This window comes from Phyllosticta capitalensis, assembly GCF_038381095.1.
Source record: "Phyllosticta capitalensis strain CBS 128856 chromosome Unknown BKA78scaffold_10, whole genome shotgun sequence".
NCBI lineage: Eukaryota > Fungi > Ascomycota > Dothideomycetes > Botryosphaeriales > Phyllostictaceae > Phyllosticta > Phyllosticta capitalensis.
In genome coordinates, this window is record NW_027117448.1 from 1,846,506 (window position 1) to 1,869,237 (window position 22,732).

Sequence of the window (22,732 nt, forward strand, 5' to 3'; positions counted from 1 at the left end):
CCTCCAATTCCGCGGCTGGGCTCGCCAAACCTATCCTGAACCAGATGCGGGTGTCGCCGCGCCTTCACTTCAAAGCGACCATTCGCCACGAACCGTGATCTCTTTTCAGTGCTTCTCAGATTCCTCGTAGACAGGCGCTGCTTCAGTCCCAGGAGAATCGCGAGGATCCGGGTGGCATGGGGCGAAAGTGAAGACTGCTGGATAGAATGGTCCGTGAACCACCAGGCGCGGCTTCGGAGTCGACGTAGCAGATACTGCGGCTGTGCGATTGAATTTTGTAGATCAAGTGTTAGCGTTGGGGGCCGCTGGCCTCTTCTCACAATTTTGGCCTGTCGATCTTCCGATCAGCAAATCTTTATAGCTCGGCCTGCAGCCGCCGGATTCTTTGCGTCCCGCCATCGTCGCCATGTCTTTCCCCTACTCTCCTCTTGGACAAAATGAGATCAGACTGCTCAAGCCTCGATCAGTCTCATCGCTCTCCTACGAGCTTGTTCACTGTTCGGTCCAAAAGCTCCCACGCTACAAGGCACTGTCGTACACATGGGGCCCTCCCATAGAATCACACAGCATCTCGGTGAATGAGCAGCGCTTCCCAGTCCGATCACCATTGCACGAAGCTCTTTCTCAGATCCAGGCTTCAAAGCTCGCAGACCACTACCTCTGGGTCGACGCAATCTGCATCAACCAGGGCGAGGAAAAAGCGGCGCTCAAAGAGCGGAGCTTGCAAATCAAGCTGATGACCCAAATATACCAAGGTGCTGCGGGAGTCCTCGTGTGGCTCGGAAAGCCAGACAACGACGCAAACAACAGGCTCGCTTGTCGCTTGATGCAGGACTTTGAGAAGCGCTTCTGCAAAGCCATCGAGCGCGACTTCCCGGCCTGGCCGCTGCCGCATTTTGGATACCACCTTTTGTTTGGGCGACGTGCGCCTGGCCAAAATGACGCTGATTTTGCTCAATCCATCAGCGCCGCGGACAAGACCATTTTCGACGCGCCAGGCTCCAAGACGCACAATGCATGGCTGGGAATCGTGTCGCTGTGGCAAAGCCCTTGGTGGACTCGGACGTGGGTCTACCAAGAGTCCACGATTCCGGAGCGATACACTGCGACGTACAACTACGGGCCGGTCGGAATTCGTCCAGTCAAAAGCAAGGTACTTTTCATGTTTGGAGACCAGACTACGACCTGGGAGCGCTTGATTCCAACTGCAATCATTGCAGAAATCATTTCCGAGACCACATCCGACTCCCTCGTGGGCGCGACGACGGCGTTCAAAAAGCTTCTCAATGTGCGGCGGAAACGCGTCAAACGGACCATGTCTTCAGAATCTTTTCTGGCAATCCTGCAATCATTCCGGGGGTCGGATTGCTACGATCCAAGGGACAAGGTCCATGCTCCATTGTGTGTGGCTGGTGACGCTGTTCGAGAGCGCTTTCATCCAGACCTCGAGAAGACGACACTGGAAGTGTACTTGGATGTCGTTCGTCTCGAGTTGGGCCGACCTGACTGTTGCTTGGAATTCCTCGGGTACGCTGGCTTCGCCCCCGACAAGGCCATCGTCACTTTTCAGCAAGACCAGTGCGCCATTCCCTCCTGGGTCCCGAACTGGTCAAGTAAAGTCGACGCGACACCGATACCAAAGGTCCTTCATTTGCCGACGTATGCGGAAGATACGCGTAATCCTGTGCGCCGTTTCAAGATGGATGTTTCTTCCAGTCGAGTCCCAAAAAGAGAGCTGACCAGTACGGTCGCCGCTTACGAACCACTGGCTGGCGTTGCACTGAAGTTTTCGGTGCACGGCAGCACCATCTCCATGAAAGGCATCTTTCTTGATGTTCTTCAGGACTTCATGCCAACCATGGATCCTGACGCAGTCATTGATTCTGGTCGGTGGGCCACAGCTACAGGTGAGAAGATCCGGGAATGGAAAAGGGAATCCAATGGAGAGTACTGGACGGGCAAAAGCTTTGACGACGTGTTGAAGCGCACCTGTGTACTTGACTTGGTATATGACGACGACAACAGGCCTTGTGCGAGGGGCGGCAGCCGGGATGATGAGAAATTGCGCGCATCGCCAGACGAGTTGAGCGTTGAGCAATTGCGCCAGCAAATGAACATGAAGAGTGCATGTTTGAATGGTATGCGCTCGAGGAAATTCGGCTTCAGCCAGAAGAAACATGTTGCCGCAGTTCCCGCCACTGCTCAAGTTGGGGACTGTGTCTGGGCGCTAGCTGGAGGTCGCCTACTGTACGTACTGAGGCCAGCGGAGGAAGGACGCTACCATTTTATTGGAGAGTGCTACGTCCATGGGCTGATGGATGGGTGGATCAACGAAAGATTGCTGGCGGATGAGCTTCAGCTGAGCGAGGTTTTGTTGATTTAGGTCGGGACATAGACAGCGATGAGAGAGATTGGAAACTTTGAGACTTGTTGTTGCCGGTACGAACGCATACGGACAGGGAGCACTCGGCCTCCTCGTGCCTTGAAGATGATGAGATTCATCAAAGAATGGTCACCAGGAGCAGTCAAGCACCGGCGTCTGATGGGGGGGGGGGGGGGGGGGGGGGGGCGATTGGAACCATATCCTTCTTTATTTTGTCGCCAACTGTGGTCAGATTTTCGCAAATGCATAGAGGCGGTCGTCCCCGATCCTCATGGCTGGCAGAGAGAACATCACAAGGAACGGACCAGAGGCATGAGAATGATGGTGACAGTCGGGACTCAGCACAGCTTATGAAGTAAGCAGCTCCGATCTGCCACGACCCACGATCTCATTTCGGTACTTCTCATGGTCATCGTGAACAGGCGCAGCTTCAGTTCCCGGGAGAATCGCAACGATCCAGCAGGCATTGGGCCAGAACAAAGCACACTTGGGCTAGGTGTTGCTCAGGGCCAAGTTGTAAGGGGGTTTGGCTGGAGTGCGCAACCTCTGTGGCTTCGATGAAAACCGAGAAGACTCAAGATGGAGTGCTAGACATGGTCTGAAGAGCAGATGCCGGAGCACGAAGACCGCATCCCGTCGGCAGCTTCACATGCCGTCAGCCCACAGCAGCGCATCATCTCATTGCACTTGCTTCGCTTCTAGCGTCCAAGAGTCCACTTCTCCATTGTTCGGGTTCCGGGCCAACGGGGTGCATCTCGAATGCCGCTAATTCCACCGCGTGTCGATTTGCGTCTGCTGTTCGTCCCACATGCCAGCAGGCAAGACTGCCGTGTCATTTTCAGGTAGGTCTCGAAGTGAGCACGGAGGTGATGGTGTACTGGAGAGAATTCCTCATATATCCCGGAGCACAGTTAGTGATGATGTTGGCAGTCATGACAGTCCTGGCACTTACAATTCATGGAATTTGACGACAGCAGAGCGCAACGACGGCCATCAGGTAGATCTACGTCGCAAAGAAAGCGCAGAATTGAAATAGCCTGGAAGCGAAAGGACAAAGCTGCGCGTGGTGGTCGTTGTCACTTTGGGCTTCCGTCGCGTCGGGCGACGCGGTGTTTTTGACCATCGGCCCGGTCTGGCTTCGGCAAGCTGTCGGCAAGCCGAGCACAGTTGTCGGGCCGCAAAATCATCCTCGGCCAACCACCTCAGCAAAACACCCGACACTCGCCGCCGGAAGATGAGGAGAATGCCTGGCGCCCCATCCAGGATAAGCTGACCCGATGGACCGATAACAAACTCGATGATAAGCAGTTCCAAGCTGTCGACATGGAGGCAACCCATTTCCAATCGCCACGTTCGCCGCCCCCGCAGGACAAACACTACGAATGCCGCCATCAATCCGTTCGACTCAGCGCACTCCCCTCTCATGTACAGCCTGCTACTCGCGCAAGGTAAAGTGCAGCAAAGAGATTCCATGTCGCGAGTGCATCAGCCGCGGCGTTGCTCTAGAATGTCGTCGCGAAACTGTCCGAGTTCGCGGCCAGCTTCGTAGCGCCGACCAGCCAAACAGAAACCTCAGCTACGAGGCCTTGCTTCAAGAAAATGCTCGACTGTCTGCCTTGCTCGCCGCCCAGGATGCGTCTGGAAGTTTCATGGACCCTCCTTCGCCCTCGGGCTCGTTGATCGACATGACAGAGCAGTACGAGAAGCGCCTTCTAAACGTTGTCGGTCAAACAAACGAGTCGAGAAGTGTCTTTGACGACAGCCATGTCCACGTGCCTTCGAGATTCTGCAGTGAAATCCTCCTCCAGCACGCCGATGTCTGGACCTCGTGGCTTCATTTCTCCTTCTTCATTCCGGATTTTCGTCTTGAGCACGACCAGTTTTGGCTGCGATTTGCGACATACTCACTCGGCGCGGAAGATCCGCTTTGGTTGGCCATCTATTTCGGTGTCTTGTCTTCTGCCCTCTTCTTCATGGATGACACGGAGTTCTCGCATTGCCACCCGCCGCTGTTCAGCCAGGAAGCCCTTTTGAGGAATTGGTACGACGCTGCCCTCTACTTTCTGGACAAGGGAGATTTCATGCAAAAGACCAGCATTAGAGTCGTTCAGGCAGTGACGATATTGGGAATCGTTGCAACCAACATTGGAGACACTTGCCGGCATTCCAACCTGTGGGCATGTGCCGTACGCATGGCTCAGCAGCTCAACCTTGGCTCAGACCACGAGAATCTGGCCCAAACCATTATCGATCGCGAAGCACGTCGTCGGCTTTGGTGGACTCTGGTCATTTGCGAGTGGCTCCCAATTCCTTGTAGAACGCCATGCATCAACGACACGGACTTTGACTGCGCTCTTCCGGCCGACGTGGACGACAATCAACTGCAAGCTTCGCGTCTCGGAGGCATGCGACCGCCGAAAAAAGAGCCCCGCCCCATCCAGTATCACATTGCCATGTGTAGGATTGCGACCGTCATGTATCAGCTCCGCTCCAAGCTCCGTCTGCGACGATGGCGTGCGGCCGAAATTGCGCAATTCGTCTTTGCCGCGGACGACCAGCTTGGCACCATCATTGGAGAGCTCCCGACGCATTTGCAGAATGACGAGTTGGAGACTCCTGCAACTCTTCAGCGGGATGAGCGGTTCCCTTGGATACCCTGGCAAAAGAAGAGCTTGACCATGATTTTGCTGTACTACAGAATTGCCATCAACCGAGTGCTCCAGTCACACTGGCTCGAGGGCTCGACCAACTACGCTCGGGCGAGATCAATCTGTCTGTCCTCTGCCGTTGCAATCGCTGGCGCTTCGACGAATACTGCCAACTTTTCCAGAATGCGCCCATGGTAAGATGCCGACGTCGCAACATCACAAGTGCTGACTTTGTAGGGGCCACGCCATGCTCGTTTTCTCCGCCACGGTAACACTTGCCCTCGAAGTTCAAGGAGGGACCTCCGATTATTCAGAAAGCATTGCCCAGGGAAAAGAGTTTCTACGCCAGGTCGAGTCACAGAACAAGTTTGCAAGACAGGCCCTCCAGATATTGAACGATTTAATTGACGACTATTGATGCTTCCCCTCCTACTGGCCGTATGGAATCACTCCCGCCAGCTTCAGCAACGCTTCCGACTCTTCCGGCTCCTCATATGGACGGGTCCTCGTGCATGGATCCGGCTTACCAAGTCGTTCTTTGTTGGCGGCGTGCGTGAAGAAGTTGGCATGGGGCCAATGAGTCTACCGTTGTCAGCGCATTTTCCTTTCATGAATCATGACACGTACCGTTCCCACTCTCTTCTCGAAAATCTCCTTCTTCTTCTGCTTATCCTCCTCACTCGCAAATGCCGCCGGCGTGTAGCAAATATCTGTCTCGTCAGCAACATCTTACAATGCTGGAGCGAACTTACACATCACTGCGCGGGTGTTTTGCGACTCTGGGAGCACATTGTAGTGGATCGTCCTCGAATCCCAGAGCAACAAGTCACCAGGCTCTGCGCACACCTTGACCATTTCGCACCCCCGGTTCAAAAACCAGTCGACTTCTTCCTGTTGAAAGCCGAACCAGTCTGTCGAACCCCACGTCTTCCGACCAATCACTTCGTGCGACTTGAAGAATTGCTCGTTCAGCTTGCTGGATCCTTTGACGACAATGAGACCGCCATCCTTTGGTCCGTTGGGTGCCAGATTCAGGATTCCCTGGACGCATTGCATTCCCTTGCGCAGAGGACTCTGGTCGACGTGTGGCCACGGCTCGGATACCGGTCGTTCCGTCATGGGCAGGGTCAAGTTCATTCCGTCAAAGGAAACCAGCAGTTCATCGGTGCCCCACAGTTTTGCAAACGTCTCGATAAGCTTCGGCTCCCTGGGAATAACGTCAACGCTGATATTCCCGAACGGCGAGTTCAGACTTACATTCTGGCGTCCCACATGACCTTTTCGTGCTGGACGGAGTATCCATGGTACATTCCACCTCTGAAATTGTTAGATCAACCTCTTTCTAAAATTTGAAACTTACTTCATGTGCAGCGGCAGGTGCTCTGGGTTCCAGGTCGACTTGTCATCAGCTTTGAATCCATAGGGAAAGGTCTCGAGCCATTGGAACATTCGGTCGACGTAGGACTGGGCGCGCTCAGGCGAAATGACGCCCTTTACAACAACGAAGCCATCTTCGTACAGCTGGTCGCGCCAATCGCCAGTCTTGACAGAAGTGTCGATGGAAGGCTTGTTCTCGTAATGCGGCATGTCGGTTGCGGGTTTCCAAAAGTGGACTGGACTATCTTGAAGCTGCTTATCGGCGCCTTCAACTCGACTCGTCCACGTCCTTATAAGTACGCATCCCAGGTCTGGATCTTCGTCGCGTTTTGGCGGTGATTACCTGATCACTCGGTCGAGTCACGGAAACGTGGTCAAGATATCGCCGCCGCCTCAGCTCGGCCTTTTGGTTGGCCGCGACAAGGTCCCCACGTATCCTGGCGAGAATCTGGGGAACCGGCTCGGTCGACCCACGGCCGAGTTGCAGATTCGACCACAACACTTTCCGATATCTACTGCTTCAGGTTCCAACGCGCCCAAAAAGGAGACGATTGAGTAGATCTCGCTCCCCGCCACAGAATCGCTATCTACATCGTCAACCCCACCTACTCATGGCTCGCTGCTTATGCCTCGTCTCGCGATTGGTCGATTGTGGCTTCGCATTCCGCCTCGATGTATATAGAGACTGCATTCCGTTGGAGGTCTGATGCCTTGTACTCCCTCCCTGCCGATCTTTACTACCATCAAAATGTCAAAGGCGGTTCGAGGTGCGGCCCAGCTGGAGACACTCCAGAACAACACCAATCCAAAGTGGTGGAAAGATGCCGGACTCAGGCGACTCCTTTTCTGGCAGGGCTGCGTCTTGGTGTCACAAATGACAGTTGGCTACGATGAGAGTGTCATTGGCAGTTTGCAGACCATGCAGCCATGGGTAGATGGTGAGTCCCTTCCAAAAATTCCAGTTCTCAGCTGACCATCAAGACATGGGAAATCCTTCATCCTCGGACCTTGGTCTGATCACGGCCATCCTCTTCGTCGGTGGTGTCGTTGGCGCCTTCTTCGCCTCTTCATTGGCAGATCGATATGGCCGAAGGGCGTCCATCGCCTTTGGATCCTTTCTCTGCATCGTCGGAACCGCATTGCAGAGCGCAGCACAAGGCAAGGGCATGTTCATTGGCGGCCGGTTCATCATTGGATTGGGAACGAGCTTCACCATCTCCGCCGGCCCCAGTCTCCTCAATGAATTGTCGCATCCCCGCATGAGGGGACAAATAGCCTCCACAGTACGTCTCCGCATTCCCCACATCGCTTCATCCGTAACCGCTTGCAGTTCAACGTCCTCTGGTACGTCGGGTCCATCGTTGCGTCCTGGTTGACCTTTGGAACCGGCCATCTTTCCACAACATGGTCCTGGCGCATCCCGTCCATCGTCCAAGGCGCCCCCAGCGTCTTTGTCATCATCTCCACCATCTTCATGCCCGAGTCCCCGCGCTTCCTGTATGCCCGCGGCCGCACGGACGAGGCTCTTGCCGTCCTCGCAGAATACCATGCAAACGGAGACTACAACGACCCGCTCGTCGTGGGTGAGCTGTCGCAGATTGCCGCTGCCCTCGAGCTCGACGCCGTCAGCGCAGCGACGTCCTGGCGCAAGATCCTCAAGTCTCGCCCGAACCGTCGCCGCCTGGGCGTCGTCTTTGCTGTCGCCGTCCTGGCCCTCTGGAGTGGCCAGAGCGCCATTTCGTACTACTTTTCCCAGATCCTCACGTCCGTCGGCATCACGGCCACGAATGCGCAGACGGGCATCAACGGCGGCATGCAGATCTGGAACCTGCTTTGCTCCATCACCGGCGTCATCCTGGCCGAGCGGCTGGGCCGGCGCCCGCTGTGGTTGATTTCCTTTGTCGGCATGCTCTGTGCCAACGTGCCGCTGACAATTGCCGCCGCACGCTACGCAGCCGCTGGCTCCTCGGCCGCCGGCTACGTGACCGTCGTCTTCATGTTCCTGTACAACGCCGCCTTCAACATTGCCTGCAACCCGCTGGTGTACGCCTACCCCGCCGAGATTCTGCCCTACAGCATCCGCACCAAGGGCCTCGGCTTCTTCCTCGTCGTCGCCGACGCCCTGCTCGTCTGGAACTCGTACGTCAACCCCATCGCCCTCGAGCGCATCGGCTACTGGATGTTTGTCTGCTACGCCGGCTTCCTGGCCGTCGCCATCGGCATCATCTGGCAGTGGTTCCCCGAGACAAAGGGCATGACGCTCGAGGAGCTCGCCGAGCTGTTTACGGATGACACGGAGATTATCGGCATTGAGTGTGGCAGCCAGAGTAGCAAGGAAGACGGAAGGGTCACGGTCGTGCCGAAGGGTGTTGATGAGGTTGAAGGGAAGACGATTGAGGCGTAAGGTAGATTTCCTCGAACCATGTGATGCAGCAACGAATTTGGATTTTGAACTTCAACTTTGCCCGCGCTTCAAGTCTAGGACAGGGTGCCCGAATCCTCCCTACCTGTGCTCTCAGACTTGATTTGGCGGGACGCTCAACTGTGACCGCGATAGCGCGCGCATCTTACCCTGACCCTAGTGCCCTTAATGGCTACGGCTATCAAGCTCTTCTTGGATGGCGAGCGGCGGAAAGGTCCAGAAATCAAGTTTGCAGCGCGACATCGGGGCGTTGGGGAGCAAGGGACTAGTTGATGACACCGTCGGCATTCGTGGGCCGGTGCTCGGTATCTCGAGGCGTCGGAGTGACTGGGTCGGTCTCAGGGCCTGTTTTGGCGGCGGGGGCGTTCTTCGTCGGCAGTGGCGGCGGTAGCGTTGGACTTGGGAGTCACTGGCTTGGTTTCCTGCGGCATGACTTGGCGGCGACGGCGTTGGTGAGGATCTTGGTGGTCGGCGGCGGCGGTGATGGCAGTGGTGGTGGTCGGGGCCTGGGGTTTGTGTGAGCAGCGTGAGCAAGCAGAAGACAACGACTTTACCTCGTCAGACGTAAAAATTGCGATGACGACCAGGAAGAACATGATGCTTGTGGCTATTGCCACCGCCGGGACGCTGATGTTGTCTTCGAAGAAGTAGGCGACAACCTGGAGGTCAGCAGTGGCGCGCGAGCAGAACATACGACTTACGGCGACGTGGAAGGCCAGAATGGCCACGATGAGATCTAGGTTGGCTTGCATGGTGGAGTTGGTATGGACGGTTTGGAGTATTGAGTTGAAGTCTGGAGTGGCCAGGTTGTTTTGTTTTGAATGGTCGCCGCGCGATTCACCTGCTGACCGCGAGCCACCATTCACTTCTCGATTTTGACCCAACAACCGACCATCGCGCACCCCACAACCTTTTTTCTTTTACTCCAGCCATTTCAAAACCAAATCCTTGCCGCCTCGAGCACAATGGACGCCCACGCGTGGAGCCAGCTCCCGATGAACGTCAGGCAGCGTGCCGGCTTTCTGTGCGACATCCCTGACCAGTACACCTTCCAGCAGCTTCTGGACCACCTTGAGCGCATTGGCATGGATAGGAGCATCATCGAGGAGTGGCTCAAGCGTATCGACGAGAGCATCCCTGCACTGTTCCCCCCGGATGCGCCGACCATGTTATTGTGGGAGGAGAGGCGTCGCTGCGAAAGCTTCGTGGATGGATGTAAGCATTTCCAGCACCAAACTCGAGCCACTCTAACCCGCAGCAGTTCCTGCATTCCGCGTCGCGGACGTCAAAGACGTGTACCAGACAGCTGTCGCGTGCTGCCTGCAGATCCTCTTCGTCGCCGACCCCGACGCCGTCTACAATGCCATCAATTTTCAAGATGACAATGACGATGACGAGGGCAGCGACGGTAACAAGAAAAACCTCACTATTGACAATTACAATCCGGTCATGAAGAGTTTGCGCAACTATGGCCGCATGCTCCAGAACCAGGGCTTGATCCGCACCGTGTGCTCGACAATTGGATACGTAAGCACCACAACTTGACACTTTGGCTGCATCTTCAGCAATGGTGAGCAATCAGTCAAGCATCCGACCACCAAACAGGCTGACTGGATTATCCTCGCCCCCCCGTTGTTTCCTGGATGGAACGAGCTCTTCCGAGGGAGTTGGGCCCCAAAGCACTGTCAGCCCTCCACGCGGGATATGATACCTCTCAAGTATTCTTCGAAGACGAAGCGCCGCTGTCATATCTCACCGTCGATTGCCAGGCCGCCGCCGACCGCCCGCGCCCGCTTATGCCTGACGAGACTGTTGACGCACGCATCATGTGTCACGACGGCTTCCCGTCTATAATCAAACTCCACTGGGTGGCCGACCTGTTCCTCAATAGCAGCGACTAAAAGCTCATAGAGGCCTTGGGCGAGACTGAGGAGCGGGTTCTCGAAGCCGATCAGGCAAAAGAACATCTCACCAAGACCTTGGGCGAGAAGGACCAGCAACTCTCCGACGGTAATAAGGCAAAGCAAGAGCGTTGCCGCGAAATTCAAGATCTCACAGAAAAGCTGGCCGACGTCAAAATTCAGGCGGAGGCGTGCAAGCGGCAGAACAGGCAAAGTTCGCCGCAGAGAGGCGGCTGGCGGATAAGCTCAGCACGATGGACAAGCTGAAGAACGAGGCTTGTATCAAAAGTCGTGGCACACGTAGCTACGACTGCTCCGTCTACCTCGATGTAAAGGACTTGGTAAATCCCACTATTGAGTCTGTCAGCTGCTTGAATGCTCCCTGCATGCGTACCTTTTAGCTGGGAAATTTTCTGCTGCTCTACAGCTGCCTCTACTTGTTTTGCTTTTTCTCGGTCGAGATCCTACGTGAGCTCCTACGTGTGTCACGACTTCTACTACCGAGCCTTGGAGGCTTGCCAGGGACGCACAGGCAACCTGCGGACAGTTTGCCACGATCAATGTCCTGCAGAAAGCCATCAAGGAACAGGACGAGTCTCTTGAAGTGCTGAGCGCTTCAAGCGCTGAATCTGATGTGCTCGTACCTGCCCACGAGGCAATGATTACATTATGTGAAGAAGCGCGACAGCAGGCTCAGGCTGCAGCGGAGCAGGGCAATCAGTAGAGTGGCGAGTGGGCGTTTAGGTATAAACACGTTTGTTTGTACAAAACCCTTGTTGACGAACCGGCAGAAGATGTGGCTCCGTCGGGCAGTTGAGGTCACGCAGGACTGAATGAATCTTTATTTTCCAAGTCTATCCCAGCATCCAAGAAAAGAAAACTCAAGCCTTGTCATAGGCTGGAGCCTTTTTGATGAGGGCGTACTTAAACTGCTTTCCGGATTTGGTGCGATAGTAGCTTTAGAATTTTGTCAGTACCCATTCCGTAAAACGTTCGTTCAAGACAAACTCACATTCCGGCCTGGAAGCCGGCGCCAGCGCGGATGGACACGATGGCGTGCTTAAAGGCGCGGCGCTCAACGATGATGATGCCAATCACATAGATCTGGAGGAGTCAGTACGGCATATCTGGGCATGTGAAGTGCTTACAATGTAAAAGGCGAGGATCATATGGACGAGGGTGAAGTGGGTGGTGTCCGGAGCGACACCCACCGCGACCGACATGATGGGCTCGATGACAGCGGCAGGGGAGGGCTTTGGCTTTTCCAAGCCCAGAGACTTCAAAATTGTAGTGTTATTGAGTAAGCCGTCGTCGCAAAAGAGCGAGCCGGTCATGATGGTGGTGTTGGTTGGAAAGTGTTGGTGTTGAGGTGGCGAGCGAGGGCTGGAAGATTGGTTTTGATCTGGGCTTGAAAAGTGAAGCTCGAGAGCCTTTCATTTTCACTTTTCCACCGCGCCTGTGATCTGGAGGCGCTTTCCCTATGGGGAATCACTACTCCAGCCTCTAATCTTTCTTTTGGATCTTTATTCTACACCTCCGCCGATCCGCCTGGTCCCGTCAAGGTTGTCGACCTCACTCCACAGAGCCCGCCATTTCTTTTCGTCTTGCCGCAGCTCTACTATCCTTTACCCATGGCGACGCTTCCAAAGTCGAAGGATGGCAACGTCGATTACCTGAAGAAGCAGTTTGGCACCTCGGGTGCCATCATCGATGACACCATTGCGCAGAGGGGAGAGGACGGCTCCCCGAAACAGCTGCACGAGTATTCCGCTGGCATTCTCACCGAGCTCAAGCTTGCGGCTTTGAGAGAGCAAGACGCCGCCCAGTTCAAGGCGCGCCTTTTGGCGAAAACTCAATCCAACGCGGGACATCGCTACAAAGCAACTGGCAGCAATTTCCTCCAACTCGAGGATGCACGCCAGGTGACGGAGGACGTCGCCGCGGAGCATTCCACGACACATGCCGCCCTAATTAAAGAGCGTTCCTCCATCGGACATAGTATGTTTACATCCAAGTGAGTTGAAGATTTGTCTAACACCCATCAGAGCGCAAGAGAAGCGGGAATGAAGTCCGAGCCACCAAGCGCCGCCGCCGCACCACCACCAGCACCAGCGGTCTCTTCGACAGGTCCCGCGCCCCATCTTTTCCCCTCGACGACCCCCGCCTCTACGCCAACATTACGCAATACATCCCCCCCGCCGATTCTGGGCCTCGCCCCTCTTCACCATCACCTGACGCCATGGCCGCCCTGGACACCTTTTTTACTTTTTCTTATGCATTCGCCATTTACGGATTTTCGTTTCTGCCCCGCAGTATTCTTATCATAATCGACAGCCACCCCGACTCCAACACCACGCCATTTCTCATCTACGCACAATCATCGACAGCCCCTTTTTTCTTCTATGGTCTTTCTTTTTTTGCCCGAGGCGCCAGTTTCATTTTGCACAACATCGACCACGGCACCATCAGTATCCGTTTGCCTATTGCTCCATCCTCAAAACGCGCGCGAACGGCAGTCGTGACGGAGTTTGGAATGGGCGTGGGCGACAACACAGGTTCAGGATTAATTGAGTGACGGGAGTTTGGACTTTTGGAATGAAGACAGTCAGGAAAATGCGAAACTTGGTCCGAATGAGACCCTCATGACTCTGTGGTGATTTTGAAGCTAAAATGTGCTCCTCATACGTTCGTTCGTCAAGGATCACAGCGAGCAGGGTATCAAGAGGGGCCGCCGTGGTATACAAGTATCGAGTAATGGTCATCTGTAGTTAGCCAATATCCATCGACCACACCGTCCACATCCTCCAAGACCATCCATCTACTCGTCCATCCAGTCAAAGTCTTCGTACATCTCGCGGATTAGCTCCTTGTTCACCTCAAGGGCTGTTTCCTCACGCTGCTCGTCCATAGTTGTGTCCATGTCCGGGAGATCGGAGGTTCTATTGCGAGGCTCGGCATCCTCCTGGAAGTCTACTTCCTCGCCCGCGGCTTCAAGCAGCATCTTCTCTCGCTTCAAATTGGCTACAATTTCGTCAGCATTTACCACCAACGACTGCGGATCCTCGTACCTAGAAGTGGGGAAGACCTTCGCGCCTCCTCGGCCCATTGGTAATACTCCGAGCTCATCGCTTCGCCAGCACTAGCGTTGCTGAGGCCAGCAGGGTGGTATGCAAATCCGTATCCTGTCTCAAGAGGACATTGCGAAAGACAGTTGAATGGGATTTCGGCAATCCAGGCTTAAGGATTCTTCCAGATCCGGTAAATGACGTACCATTAAATCTTGTACTCAGGAAGGTAGGCCAGACAGACGGCCTCGACAAGTTTCATGAGCCAGTTGCTACCTTTGCGGTTGGCGTGCTCGAGAAGACGACGGTGAGAGCTGTTGGTGTACCCCACCTCACTGATTGGGCGCGCTCCTGTCTGCTCAGGACCACGGCAACATCATGAGGATTTGCTTGGTGTTGAGTTTTCGCACGCTCTAATGTCACCTCAGCTTCAAATCGTCGCACACTTCGACGCAAGCGCTTGAGTGCTCCCTGTGACTACCCATCTAGAGAAAATTTCTCTCTAAGTTGGACGCATGAAGCGCTTGATAACTCCATGTCTCTACATGTTCTCCAACCCAGGCTTTCTGGGGCCCAAGCCTTGTGCACGATGAATTGGTGGATACTGTAGTCTGAGAGAGTGGGCTCTAGCAGATCGCCAACATGTTCATCAGATGGTTGGAGTTGCGGTGTTTTTTATGGGCTTCGAGGGGCGTCCCCGCGTTATTGGTATATCCAAACTCGCTCAGCGGGCGAGTCAGCTTATCGGGGTCCGCGTCGCTGGGGTTGTTGGCCTTGATGGTTTGGCACAAGGTCTGAATCCGCTTGACGCGGTTTTTGTCGTGCGTCCTCTCTCCCGTCTTGTCGTTCACCTTGTCCGTGTAGCGACGGTCGCCCCGCGCCCAGTCAATGCATCCGTCTCTCATCTTTTTAGTGGGAGCAATGGCCATGTCGACTTTGGCGGCGTATTCGTCGTCGCGAATGTAGCGCATCGCGCGGCGGAGGAGCCGGCTCAAGTTGCCCGCCGTCAGTCCATTTCCCTCTCCGTCGACGAGGTATTGAGCATAAATGCTCGGCTGATAGGTGGAGGTTGGCACCTGCTTGGCGGCCTCGCGCTCGTACTTTGCGAGGAAAAGTCGCGCCTGTGGGTAATCTTGCGCAAAGGGAATCGTGGCGACCGAGGCATCAATGATGGCAGGGACGAGCTCTCGGGACATGGAGTTGATGATATGGAAGCCATGGAGAACAAACGCCTCCCTGTGCGCGTCGGGGAGCTGGAGCTGCTGCTTCTCATCCTCCCATGCCTGCTCCACCATCGCTTTGACACTCTCATTGAATTTGGAAAGGTAAGAGGAAGGCTGCGGTTGGTGCTCGAGCTCTGCACCAATGTCAATCTGAGACATGGCGACGAGGGGCGCGTCATCCTCTTCTTCTTCCTCTTCGTCCTTTGGTTGGATCTCTACTAACTCTCCAGAATATAACCCATAGTTGGGGTTATCATACTCCCGGTCCTCAATCTCCTCGTCATCATCGCCAGATTCATCTTGTCCGGGCGCGTCCAGCTGGCTGTCGGGGATTTGGCTGACATTGGTAAATCTTCCTATCTGCTGCGGAACATTCTCTTGCTCGTCCTGCTGCTGCTCCTCTTCGTCGTCCTCGTCATCGCTTTCGTCGTCGTCTTCGTCGCCCCGGGAAAAGCTCCCCGGCATGTCTACACGGCCCCTGTGCGTCTCGGTCTCTTCGTCGACAGAAGAAGGGGCCGAGTGTCTCTCAGGTCTCCACTCCTGGTGGTCATGGTCCAGGAACGCATCAGGCAATTCCGGGAGGGATGGGGTTGGCGAGGGCGAGAGACGAGGATTGCTCGATGGAGCCGGCGTCTGCGAGTATCGGAGGTAGTCGGCAGGGTCAAATCCGGGCGGACGATTGATGACGACGGAGGGATGATTGGTGGACGGGCGCGGGCGGTCTTGCTGGTCGCTTTGCTCTGGCATTTTCGCGGTCGACGGCGAGTTGCAGAGCGAAGAGATGTGCAGGATGAGAGCGGCGGATGCGAGGAGGCGGATACGCTGGAGACAGAAAGCTCGTGGACGTGCGAGGAGGATAAGATGCGGCTGGATGCGCTGCAGACGGGAAGCAGATGGGCGTGCGAGGAGACGAAAAGAGTCGGGATGCGCGGATACGAAAAGAGGCGGATGGATGCGTGGAGACAGGAAGCAGATGGGCGCGCGAGGAGACGAAAAGAGGCGGATGGATTCGGTGCGGAAAAGAGGTGGACAGACGCGCTGCACACAAAGAGAGGCAGATTGGGGAGACGAGCAAGACGCGTGACGACAAACGATGCGGAGGCAGAGGGCATGTGCTGGAAGCGCGTGGTGATGTGCGGACAATCACCTCCAAACATGTCCATCACTCGCAACCCACCACCACCATCACACGACACACGACAATGCCAAAGTTCCTCCAGAGGTGGGCACCAGTGGCCAGCTGGCCGCGCCATGAACACATCACCTTCGAACAAGCTCGCGATGCTCTCGGCTCGCCAGGTTTCCAACACCCGTTTGCAGAGTGGCGCGCACGACAACGCTCGACGGCCGCCGGCAAAGTTTCCAGGCAAGCCGTCATCCATGCCGTCGAAAACGACGATGGAACTCTGGAATACGCGCACGTCTACGCCCCCGCAATGTGGACGGCTGTCTCCTCGATTGCCCGGTTGGTTCTGATGGTCTACCGGCCGGCTCCAATCCGCTCACCCGCAAGGCCTGCTTTACGGCCATCCACACAACAAGGAGCGGTTTATCGATGCCATGATGGACGTGATTGTTGAGGTCAGGGAGCAGCTCTGCCCGTCGAAGCAACGCTATAGCCGCCTCGTCGCACTGCTCTTCCCCGACGTCCCGGTCTAAAACAATGACGAGGAGATGGTGGAGGAAGAAGAAGAGGAGGAGGTTCTAGAGCGCAACCTTGGCTGGCCTAATATCAACTGGAAGCAAAAGTCCAATGTCACGGAGCAGGCCACGACCGCAGCGCCCCCCTTGAGCTCCGAGCTCTCATTCACCGTCCAACTACCCGAGGACAAAGCCGCCCTGCTTGAGAAGCTTCTCATGTATCCGAAGCTCAAGGACCGCGTTAGTACTGAACGTCAAGTACGCGACGCCATGACCTACGAACTGTACAACCAAGCGCTTGACCTACCTGGTATTTGGAAAACTGGACCCCCTCTTAAGACGGCATGCAGCTTGCTGCACATGAAGAACGAGGAGCCTTACCATCTTCCCGGCACGCCCGCATTATTGCGACTCTTTTGGTACCAAGTTCAAGGCATTGCACACATCAAGGTCATGCTTGTCAAGTACGGCAAGGCCGCACTGCTCGACTACATGGGACTCGGCAAGACGTTGCAGTCCCTGTGCGGGTTGGAGGCGGCCCTCAACTCCAGCAACTCCGCCAAGCCGCGCAAGCCCTCTCTCATAGTCGTGCCAAGTGGGACTGTTGGCGAGTTTTGGATAAAAGAGGGTCTGTTGGTCAGCAAGAATTTCAAGTTCCTGGCAGTCGGCGACGCGTACGGACGCCAACATGCCCACCACACTTAGCGCGTGCAATACAAGACTCTCGACAACTTTGTATGTCAAGGCGCGGGAAATGATCCCTTCTTGATGGTTATTTGCACGGTCAGCACTGTGCACAAGCTCGCCAAGGAGGAATTCGCGGCTTCGGCATTCCATGCACTCATCGTCGACGAAATGCAGTCGCTCCGCATGTGGACGTCGAGTGCCACCTTTGACGCCCTCGACACGTTCCAGGCCAAGTGGCGCATCGGACTCTCGGCAACCCCAATGACCAACGGCTTACGCGACATCAAGGGCTTCCTCGGATTCTTTCGGGACCGCGAAATCGAACCTAGCGCCATGTGGAGCGACGTGGCCAGGTATGGAAGCGACCCCTTTCGGAATACCCATCTCTCCAAGTACCAGACTCTCCCCGAAGTCTGGAAGTGATTCGTCGACACTGCCGACCTGGAAATCCAAGAAATGGCGCTCCAAAAGCTCACCCAGGCCATGCCGTTCGTCATTAGCCGCAACCTGGACACGACCAACGATGACAGAACGACCACCATCGGGGCCAATGTCCCAAAGCTGCATCTGTCGCGGCAGACGGTGGGATTCGGCCAAGAAGATGCCTACAACGCGTACACTGCCGGCTTCAATCGCCTGCTGGACGACTTGTGGATTGAAGCCGAAGGTCGCAAATACATGCAGCTGCAAACGCTCACCAACATGGCAACGATGACGCTGTCCTCGTTCGCCGCAGAGCTTCCCGACGACCAAAAGTTGATCCAGTCGCTCATCGCGGAGCGGGCGGAGCTCTCTGCCGTCCTCCACGCCGTCCAAGACAAAGCCATGTCCAACGACGAGGCGCTCGAGCGAATCCGCTCCCCAAAACTCAGCTGGCTTGCCGTGTTCATCGGCCGCTTCGTCGTCGAGCGTGGTGAAAAATGTCTTGCTCTACGTCCTCAACAACAGAGAGCAACTTGTCGTTCGCGCCTTTTTGGATACCCTTGGCGGCAGCTCTGTCGCTCTCTTCTATTCGGCGTTGAGTCCCAAAGAGTGCACGGAAATGGTTGAGCGCTTCAACTAAGATGGTGGACCGGAGGTGCTGGTGACGACCTGGGACATAGGAGGCACTAGCCTTAACCTGTAAAAGAGCTACCGTGTCGTCGTGGCACTTAGCGTCTACTACAATAAAAACGCCAAGCTGCAGGGTAGGGCAAGGGTGCATTAATTTAGCTAAAAGAGGCCTATCCTCTATATCTAATGCAGACAGTCGCCTTCGTTGGATAGTGTCTTTATGCTCAAGCACGGCGTCATGAAGGAGCCTGCAGAGCTTTGCACTCGACTCCAGATGACAAAGGGAGATGAAGACAGCGTTCACCGGGTTCTCGATGTCGTGTCGTCTGCAATGGTCAAAATGGAAGACGGCAAACAGACGCTGACTGCACTCGAGTTGGACTTGAAGGAGACAGCCATTCAGGGGTACGAAAAGGCCGGAGGGATTCTCGTAGGGGAGATTGGCGTGGTACTTGTCTGGGGTTTCGACACATCTCTTGCAGACACTATGCGCGTCTGGAGCCATGCACACGACTGCTCCTCGCAGCGACGACGTTTGGTGAGCTGGACTTTGTCCAGCATCCCGTTAAACTTGTCGACGAGCGCATGAAGCGCGGGCCGGGCAAGAAGTTTGGTTGATCGAGATTGAAGCAGGTCTGCGGGGACGGTGACGAAGACTGCGATGAACAGGGCGTGCCAAATTGTCTCGAGAACTTGAGCTGTTCGCCGCCAACGAAAAGGTGGGCACGGGGCCGCTCGCGCCTGCAAACCAAGCACCATTTGTCCTCGTCGGCTTGGCTTTCATTGCAGTACCCACATGCCCCTCAAGCTCGACGGCGATGGTTTGCCCGATTGATGCTGCAGTGCCCACATTCAAGGTACTCAAACATGACGGGAGGCTCGCCATGTCGACGTGCCGGGTGAGCGGCAGGGACCATTGGGAGGAGAGGAGTAATGAGTAGTGGAGACTGGGCTACGTCCCTGAGGACTCTCCGATGGTGAGGCGGAGGCACAGGTGTCGTCTGAGAGGGCCGAGGCAATCCAGGAGGAGGTATTGGAGGAGAAACAAAAGCGGAGACGCATCTTGGTCGCCGACCGGACAAGAAGGGGTCCTAGCTGCCAACTGGTTGCTGTCTAACAATTGGCGTCATCGACGCCTCGGCGTGTGCTTGCTGGGCGGGAGACGGTGAGCGCTGCTGGCGTTGGCTGGAAGGCCGGGCACGGTTCCTGCCGCTGCAGTCGGTGCATGCATCCAACGACTTTTTAAATTGCCGAGACGAAATCTCTCCTGTTTAAGCAATGTCTGCACACGGGGCACCGCGGCACGAAATTGGCAACGGATGATCGAGGACAGACGGAGTTGGCGAGAATTAACAGACCGCAGACGAGCAGACGAGCAGACGGACGAGACCACAGAACGAGGGCCAGAACCAGGGCAGCATCAAGCAACCAAGGCTAGACGGGCAGACAAATAACCGCACAACTCCAGATGAAAATCTGAACCGTAGATCGCGAGCGAGCGAGTTGACGAGGGCATTGGTGGCCATGAGCAAGAGCCGGATAAAACGGAGGCCAAGCAGGGCAAGAAAAATAGACGGAGAAGATGAAAAGCCAGAGCCAGAGCTGCAGGTGTAGCAGCAGACGGGTAAAGAGCGTGCAAGCAAGCTGCAAAAGATGGTCTCTTCTGCCGTCAGATAAGGTTTGACGTGACGAAGTGAACACCAAGAGACGCTGATTGTCCAAGATAAGACTGAGGTCATTTTGAGCAGAAGACAGACGTCCCGCGAGCAGTCAGTCCCAAGATCTCAAGCCCGCAAGCCGTCCTTGCACAACATCCAGAGGGTGTTTGGCCTGAAAACTTTGCCGCCGAGTTTCAAGATACCACATGGTATTTTCCGCCGCCTGGAAGTTGAAATGCAGTCGTCCCTCTGACCTGTCCGCTCCGTCAAATGTGTGCCATTGTAGTTTTGTGTCAGAGGTGCCAGCCGGCGTGGCCTTGCACTGGGGCGGTTCTCGGTGCTCGTTTGGGAGGGCGTTTGGCCTGGGACTGTGCCGCTGAAAGAGTTGCCGGGCGACTGGTGTACATCCAGACCTTTGTTTCCACCTCGAAAGGAGCAGATGCGAGCCATTGAGGTTGCTGGTGCTCTGTCAGGCAGTCATCTGTCTGCTCCACCGAACTCGCGCGTCATTGTAGTTGGACGTCAGAGGTGTCGGCCGGCGTGGCCTCGCGCTGGGGCTGCGTTGGCTGCTCGTTTGGAGGGCGGTTTACAGGCAAAATGTGTCGCGAGATGTTTTCGACGAAGAAGAGGCGAGAGCAGCGTAGAGGAGAGAGTTGGGTTGGCGAATCTTCGAGTGCGGCGTAGGCGAAAGTGTGGTGTTGAGGTGTCGGTTGTAGATTCGAAATGTTGTGGGGCGGGCAGGCGGGGCATCGCTGCGGTGATGAACACCTGTTGTGCCTGGTCTGTCAGGCAGCGCTAGCTAGTAGGTTCTGCGCTGCAGGGTTTGCAGCGTATATATAGTCTAATTAGTTAGCTAGTGCGACTAACCTAATTAGGTATAGTATACCTTATTATATATACTATATAGTTATAGACTTAGCCTTTACTTAATAGATTATTTATTACTAAGCTTAATAGATTATAAGCCTAGGTTATAACTATTACTACTTTATCTAATCTTTTTAGATATCTCCTTATTTTATTATCTTAAGTACTAGATCTACTCTCCTCTAAATAATAGAATTACTACTACTATAGGTAAGGATAATAGTAATAAGACTATTCTTAAAGATAGAGTTTTATTTAGAGTCTAGAATAAGAACCTCTTCTAGAAGCTTAGGAAGTAAAAGATTATAGAGTATATCTACTATAATAAGAAGAAAATTAGGCCTAAGATATATCTTATCTAATCTAGCTTTACTACTATTAAAGAGTATAATAAGAAATATAAAGACTAGATTATTAAAGATTCTAAAGCTAAAACTATTATTCTTAAGTATATAGATCCTATAATCTACCTAAAGAATATACCTAAGAAGACTATAGCTAGAGAGCTCTATAAATTATATATATCTAGAAGCTAATAAATAATACTCTTTTTAATAAAGCTCTTATAACCTTTCTTAATACTAAGTTTACTACTACTATAGACTACTATATTATAGATTTCTAATAAAATCTCTCTAATCTTTATACTATAGTAAGTCTTATCTATAAGGAGGAGAAGCTTAATAAGCTATTCTACTTTTTAAATAAGATAGTCTTAGTTCTATTTATAGATAAAGTTAAGGATATTAAGTAGCTAAAGAACTAGTATAATAATAAGATAAAGGCTTATCTAGGATATACTAAACTATAGGCTATATTTATAAATCTATAAAAGGCTACTAGATTATATACTATTAATAGCTCTATATCTACTACTATTATAGCTAGAGCCTTAAACCTTACTAGAAAAACTATTAGAACTAGAGGTAAAGATCTCTATAGTAAATATAGAACTTCTAATTATACTAATAATAACTACTTCTATTAATATCCTTATCTTATACCTAAAGAATAGGGTAAAAGTAAAGATAAAGATAAAGGCTATAGTAAAAATAAGAGTAGAGATAAGGGTAAGAAGAATAGTAATAAAGCTATTTAAAAGAAAGATATCTTAGTAAATAATAGTAAAGCTAAGAATAAGAAATATTTAGATAATAAGATTATAGTTATAGTATAGGGTAGTATAGTTATTTATAAATCTATAATCTCTATAAAAAGTAACCTAATTTTCTAGGATACTAGCTTCTCTTATTACTTTATTTTAAGTAAGACTATCTTTAGACTCTTCTATAAGCTTAAAGAACTACTTAAGTTTAATTAAGCTATAGATATAGCTTTACTTACCTATAGAGGCCTAGTAACTATTAAAATAGATAAGCTTTAGCTTAGTCTTACTAAGACTATCTACTTATCTAAATTAATATATACTATTCTCTTAGTAGGAGAACTTAAGCGCGTTAGAGGTATTATATACTTTAGAAATTATCTTATTAATACTAATAGTATAAAGATTATATATCTCTCTATTAGTAATAATATCTTCTATATTAAACTACTTCTTCTATCTACTATAAGTTATAGTACTAGTACATACGATCCTACTAATATTATAAGAACTTATAGAACTATATCTATATAGAGCACTTACCTATATTATAAAAATAACTAATTAGGGTTAGGGTTAGGGTTAGGGTTAGGGTTAGGGTTAGGGTTAGGGTTAGGGTTAGGGTTAGGGTTAGGGTTAGGGTTAGGGTTAGGGTTAGGGTTAGGGTTAGGGTTAGGGTTAGGGTTAGGGTTAGGGTTAGGG

At 53.1% G+C, this 22,732-nt stretch overlaps 13 protein-coding genes across 13 annotated transcripts; 7 read left to right on the forward strand and 6 right to left on the reverse strand.

Annotated features, from left to right (window-relative positions):
* Positions 1-406: 406 nt before the first annotated feature.
* Positions 407-787, forward strand: BKA78DRAFT_256588 (heterokaryon incompatibility protein-domain-containing protein; the record flags this gene model as incomplete). The annotated part of the gene is made up of 1 exon (XM_066885101.1): positions 407-787. A coding segment is annotated over one exon (381 nt), but the record flags the coding sequence as incomplete, so codon positions are not given.
* Positions 788-3,591: 2,804 nt separating this feature from the next.
* BKA78DRAFT_272800 (uncharacterized protein) lies at positions 3,592-5,707 on the forward strand. The gene is made up of 2 exons (XM_066885539.1): positions 3,592-5,225; positions 5,269-5,707. The coding sequence occupies exons 1-2, from the start codon at positions 3,766-3,768 to the stop codon at positions 5,447-5,449; spliced, it is 1,641 nt and encodes a 546-aa protein (XP_066740832.1). The 5' UTR covers positions 3,592-3,765; the 3' UTR covers positions 5,450-5,707.
* BKA78DRAFT_288145 (uncharacterized protein) lies at positions 5,461-6,640 on the reverse strand (the record flags this gene model as incomplete). Its single annotated transcript, XM_066885743.1, has 5 exons — positions 6,392-6,640; positions 6,289-6,348; positions 5,784-6,238; positions 5,659-5,741; positions 5,461-5,613 (listed from the first exon to the last, which is right to left on the reverse strand). The coding sequence occupies exons 1-5, from the start codon at positions 6,616-6,618 to the stop codon at positions 5,461-5,463; spliced, it is 978 nt and encodes a 325-aa protein (XP_066740833.1). The 5' UTR covers positions 6,619-6,640.
* A 750-nt stretch (positions 6,641-7,390) lies between these two features.
* BKA78DRAFT_324424 (general substrate transporter) lies at positions 7,391-8,912 on the forward strand (the record flags this gene model as incomplete). Its single annotated transcript, XM_066889291.1, has 2 exons — positions 7,391-7,691; positions 7,739-8,912. Coding segments are annotated over 2 exons (1,375 nt in total), but the record flags the coding sequence as incomplete, so codon positions are not given.
* Positions 8,913-9,168: 256 nt separating this feature from the next.
* On the reverse strand, positions 9,169-9,582 carry BKA78DRAFT_356311 (uncharacterized protein; the record flags this gene model as incomplete). Its single annotated transcript, XM_066892039.1, has 3 exons — positions 9,169-9,336; positions 9,385-9,489; positions 9,532-9,582. 3 exons carry the CDS (start codon positions 9,580-9,582, stop codon positions 9,169-9,171), a joined length of 324 nt encoding a protein of 107 aa, XP_066740835.1.
* A 213-nt stretch (positions 9,583-9,795) lies between these two features.
* BKA78DRAFT_356312 (uncharacterized protein) lies at positions 9,796-11,455 on the forward strand (the record flags this gene model as incomplete). The annotated part of the gene is made up of 5 exons (XM_066892040.1): positions 9,796-10,045; positions 10,092-10,357; positions 10,744-10,840; positions 10,915-11,072; positions 11,279-11,455. 5 exons carry the CDS (start codon positions 9,796-9,798, stop codon positions 11,453-11,455), a joined length of 948 nt encoding a protein of 315 aa, XP_066740836.1.
* Positions 11,456-11,612: 157 nt separating this feature from the next.
* Positions 11,613-12,065, reverse strand: BKA78DRAFT_299161 (uncharacterized protein; the record flags this gene model as incomplete). Its single annotated transcript, XM_066887011.1, has 3 exons — positions 11,613-11,688; positions 11,744-11,835; positions 11,880-12,065. The coding sequence occupies 3 exons, from the start codon at positions 12,063-12,065 to the stop codon at positions 11,613-11,615; spliced, it is 354 nt and encodes a 117-aa protein (XP_066740837.1).
* A 297-nt stretch (positions 12,066-12,362) lies between these two features.
* On the forward strand, positions 12,363-13,306 carry BKA78DRAFT_356314 (uncharacterized protein; the record flags this gene model as incomplete). The annotated part of the gene is made up of 2 exons (XM_066892041.1): positions 12,363-12,729; positions 12,777-13,306. The coding sequence occupies 2 exons, from the start codon at positions 12,363-12,365 to the stop codon at positions 13,304-13,306; spliced, it is 897 nt and encodes a 298-aa protein (XP_066740838.1).
* Positions 13,307-13,549: 243 nt separating this feature from the next.
* BKA78DRAFT_356315 (uncharacterized protein) lies at positions 13,550-13,857 on the reverse strand (the record flags this gene model as incomplete). Its single annotated transcript, XM_066892042.1, has 2 exons — positions 13,550-13,752; positions 13,800-13,857. 2 exons carry the CDS (start codon positions 13,855-13,857, stop codon positions 13,550-13,552), a joined length of 261 nt encoding a protein of 86 aa, XP_066740839.1.
* A 565-nt stretch (positions 13,858-14,422) lies between these two features.
* BKA78DRAFT_299163 (uncharacterized protein) lies at positions 14,423-15,766 on the reverse strand (the record flags this gene model as incomplete). Its single annotated transcript, XM_066887012.1, has 1 exon — positions 14,423-15,766. The coding sequence occupies one exon, from the start codon at positions 15,764-15,766 to the stop codon at positions 14,423-14,425; it is 1,344 nt and encodes a 447-aa protein (XP_066740840.1).
* A 1,178-nt stretch (positions 15,767-16,944) lies between these two features.
* On the forward strand, positions 16,945-17,655 carry BKA78DRAFT_324428 (uncharacterized protein). The gene has a single exon (XM_066889292.1). The coding sequence runs from the start codon at positions 17,021-17,023 to the stop codon at positions 17,363-17,365; it is 345 nt and encodes a 114-aa protein (XP_066740841.1). The 5' UTR covers positions 16,945-17,020; the 3' UTR covers positions 17,366-17,655.
* A 13-nt stretch (positions 17,656-17,668) lies between these two features.
* Positions 17,669-19,018, forward strand: BKA78DRAFT_382862 (uncharacterized protein; the record flags this gene model as incomplete). Its single annotated transcript, XM_066893050.1, has 3 exons — positions 17,669-18,250; positions 18,597-18,805; positions 18,883-19,018. The coding sequence occupies exons 1-3, from the start codon at positions 17,804-17,806 to the stop codon at positions 19,016-19,018; spliced, it is 792 nt and encodes a 263-aa protein (XP_066740842.1). The 5' UTR covers positions 17,669-17,803.
* Positions 19,019-19,605: 587 nt separating this feature from the next.
* BKA78DRAFT_36565 (uncharacterized protein) lies at positions 19,606-20,318 on the reverse strand. The gene has a single exon (XM_066892552.1). The coding sequence runs from the start codon at positions 20,137-20,139 to the stop codon at positions 19,750-19,752; it is 390 nt and encodes a 129-aa protein (XP_066740843.1). The 5' UTR covers positions 20,140-20,318; the 3' UTR covers positions 19,606-19,749.
* Positions 20,319-22,732: the final 2,414 nt, after the last annotated feature.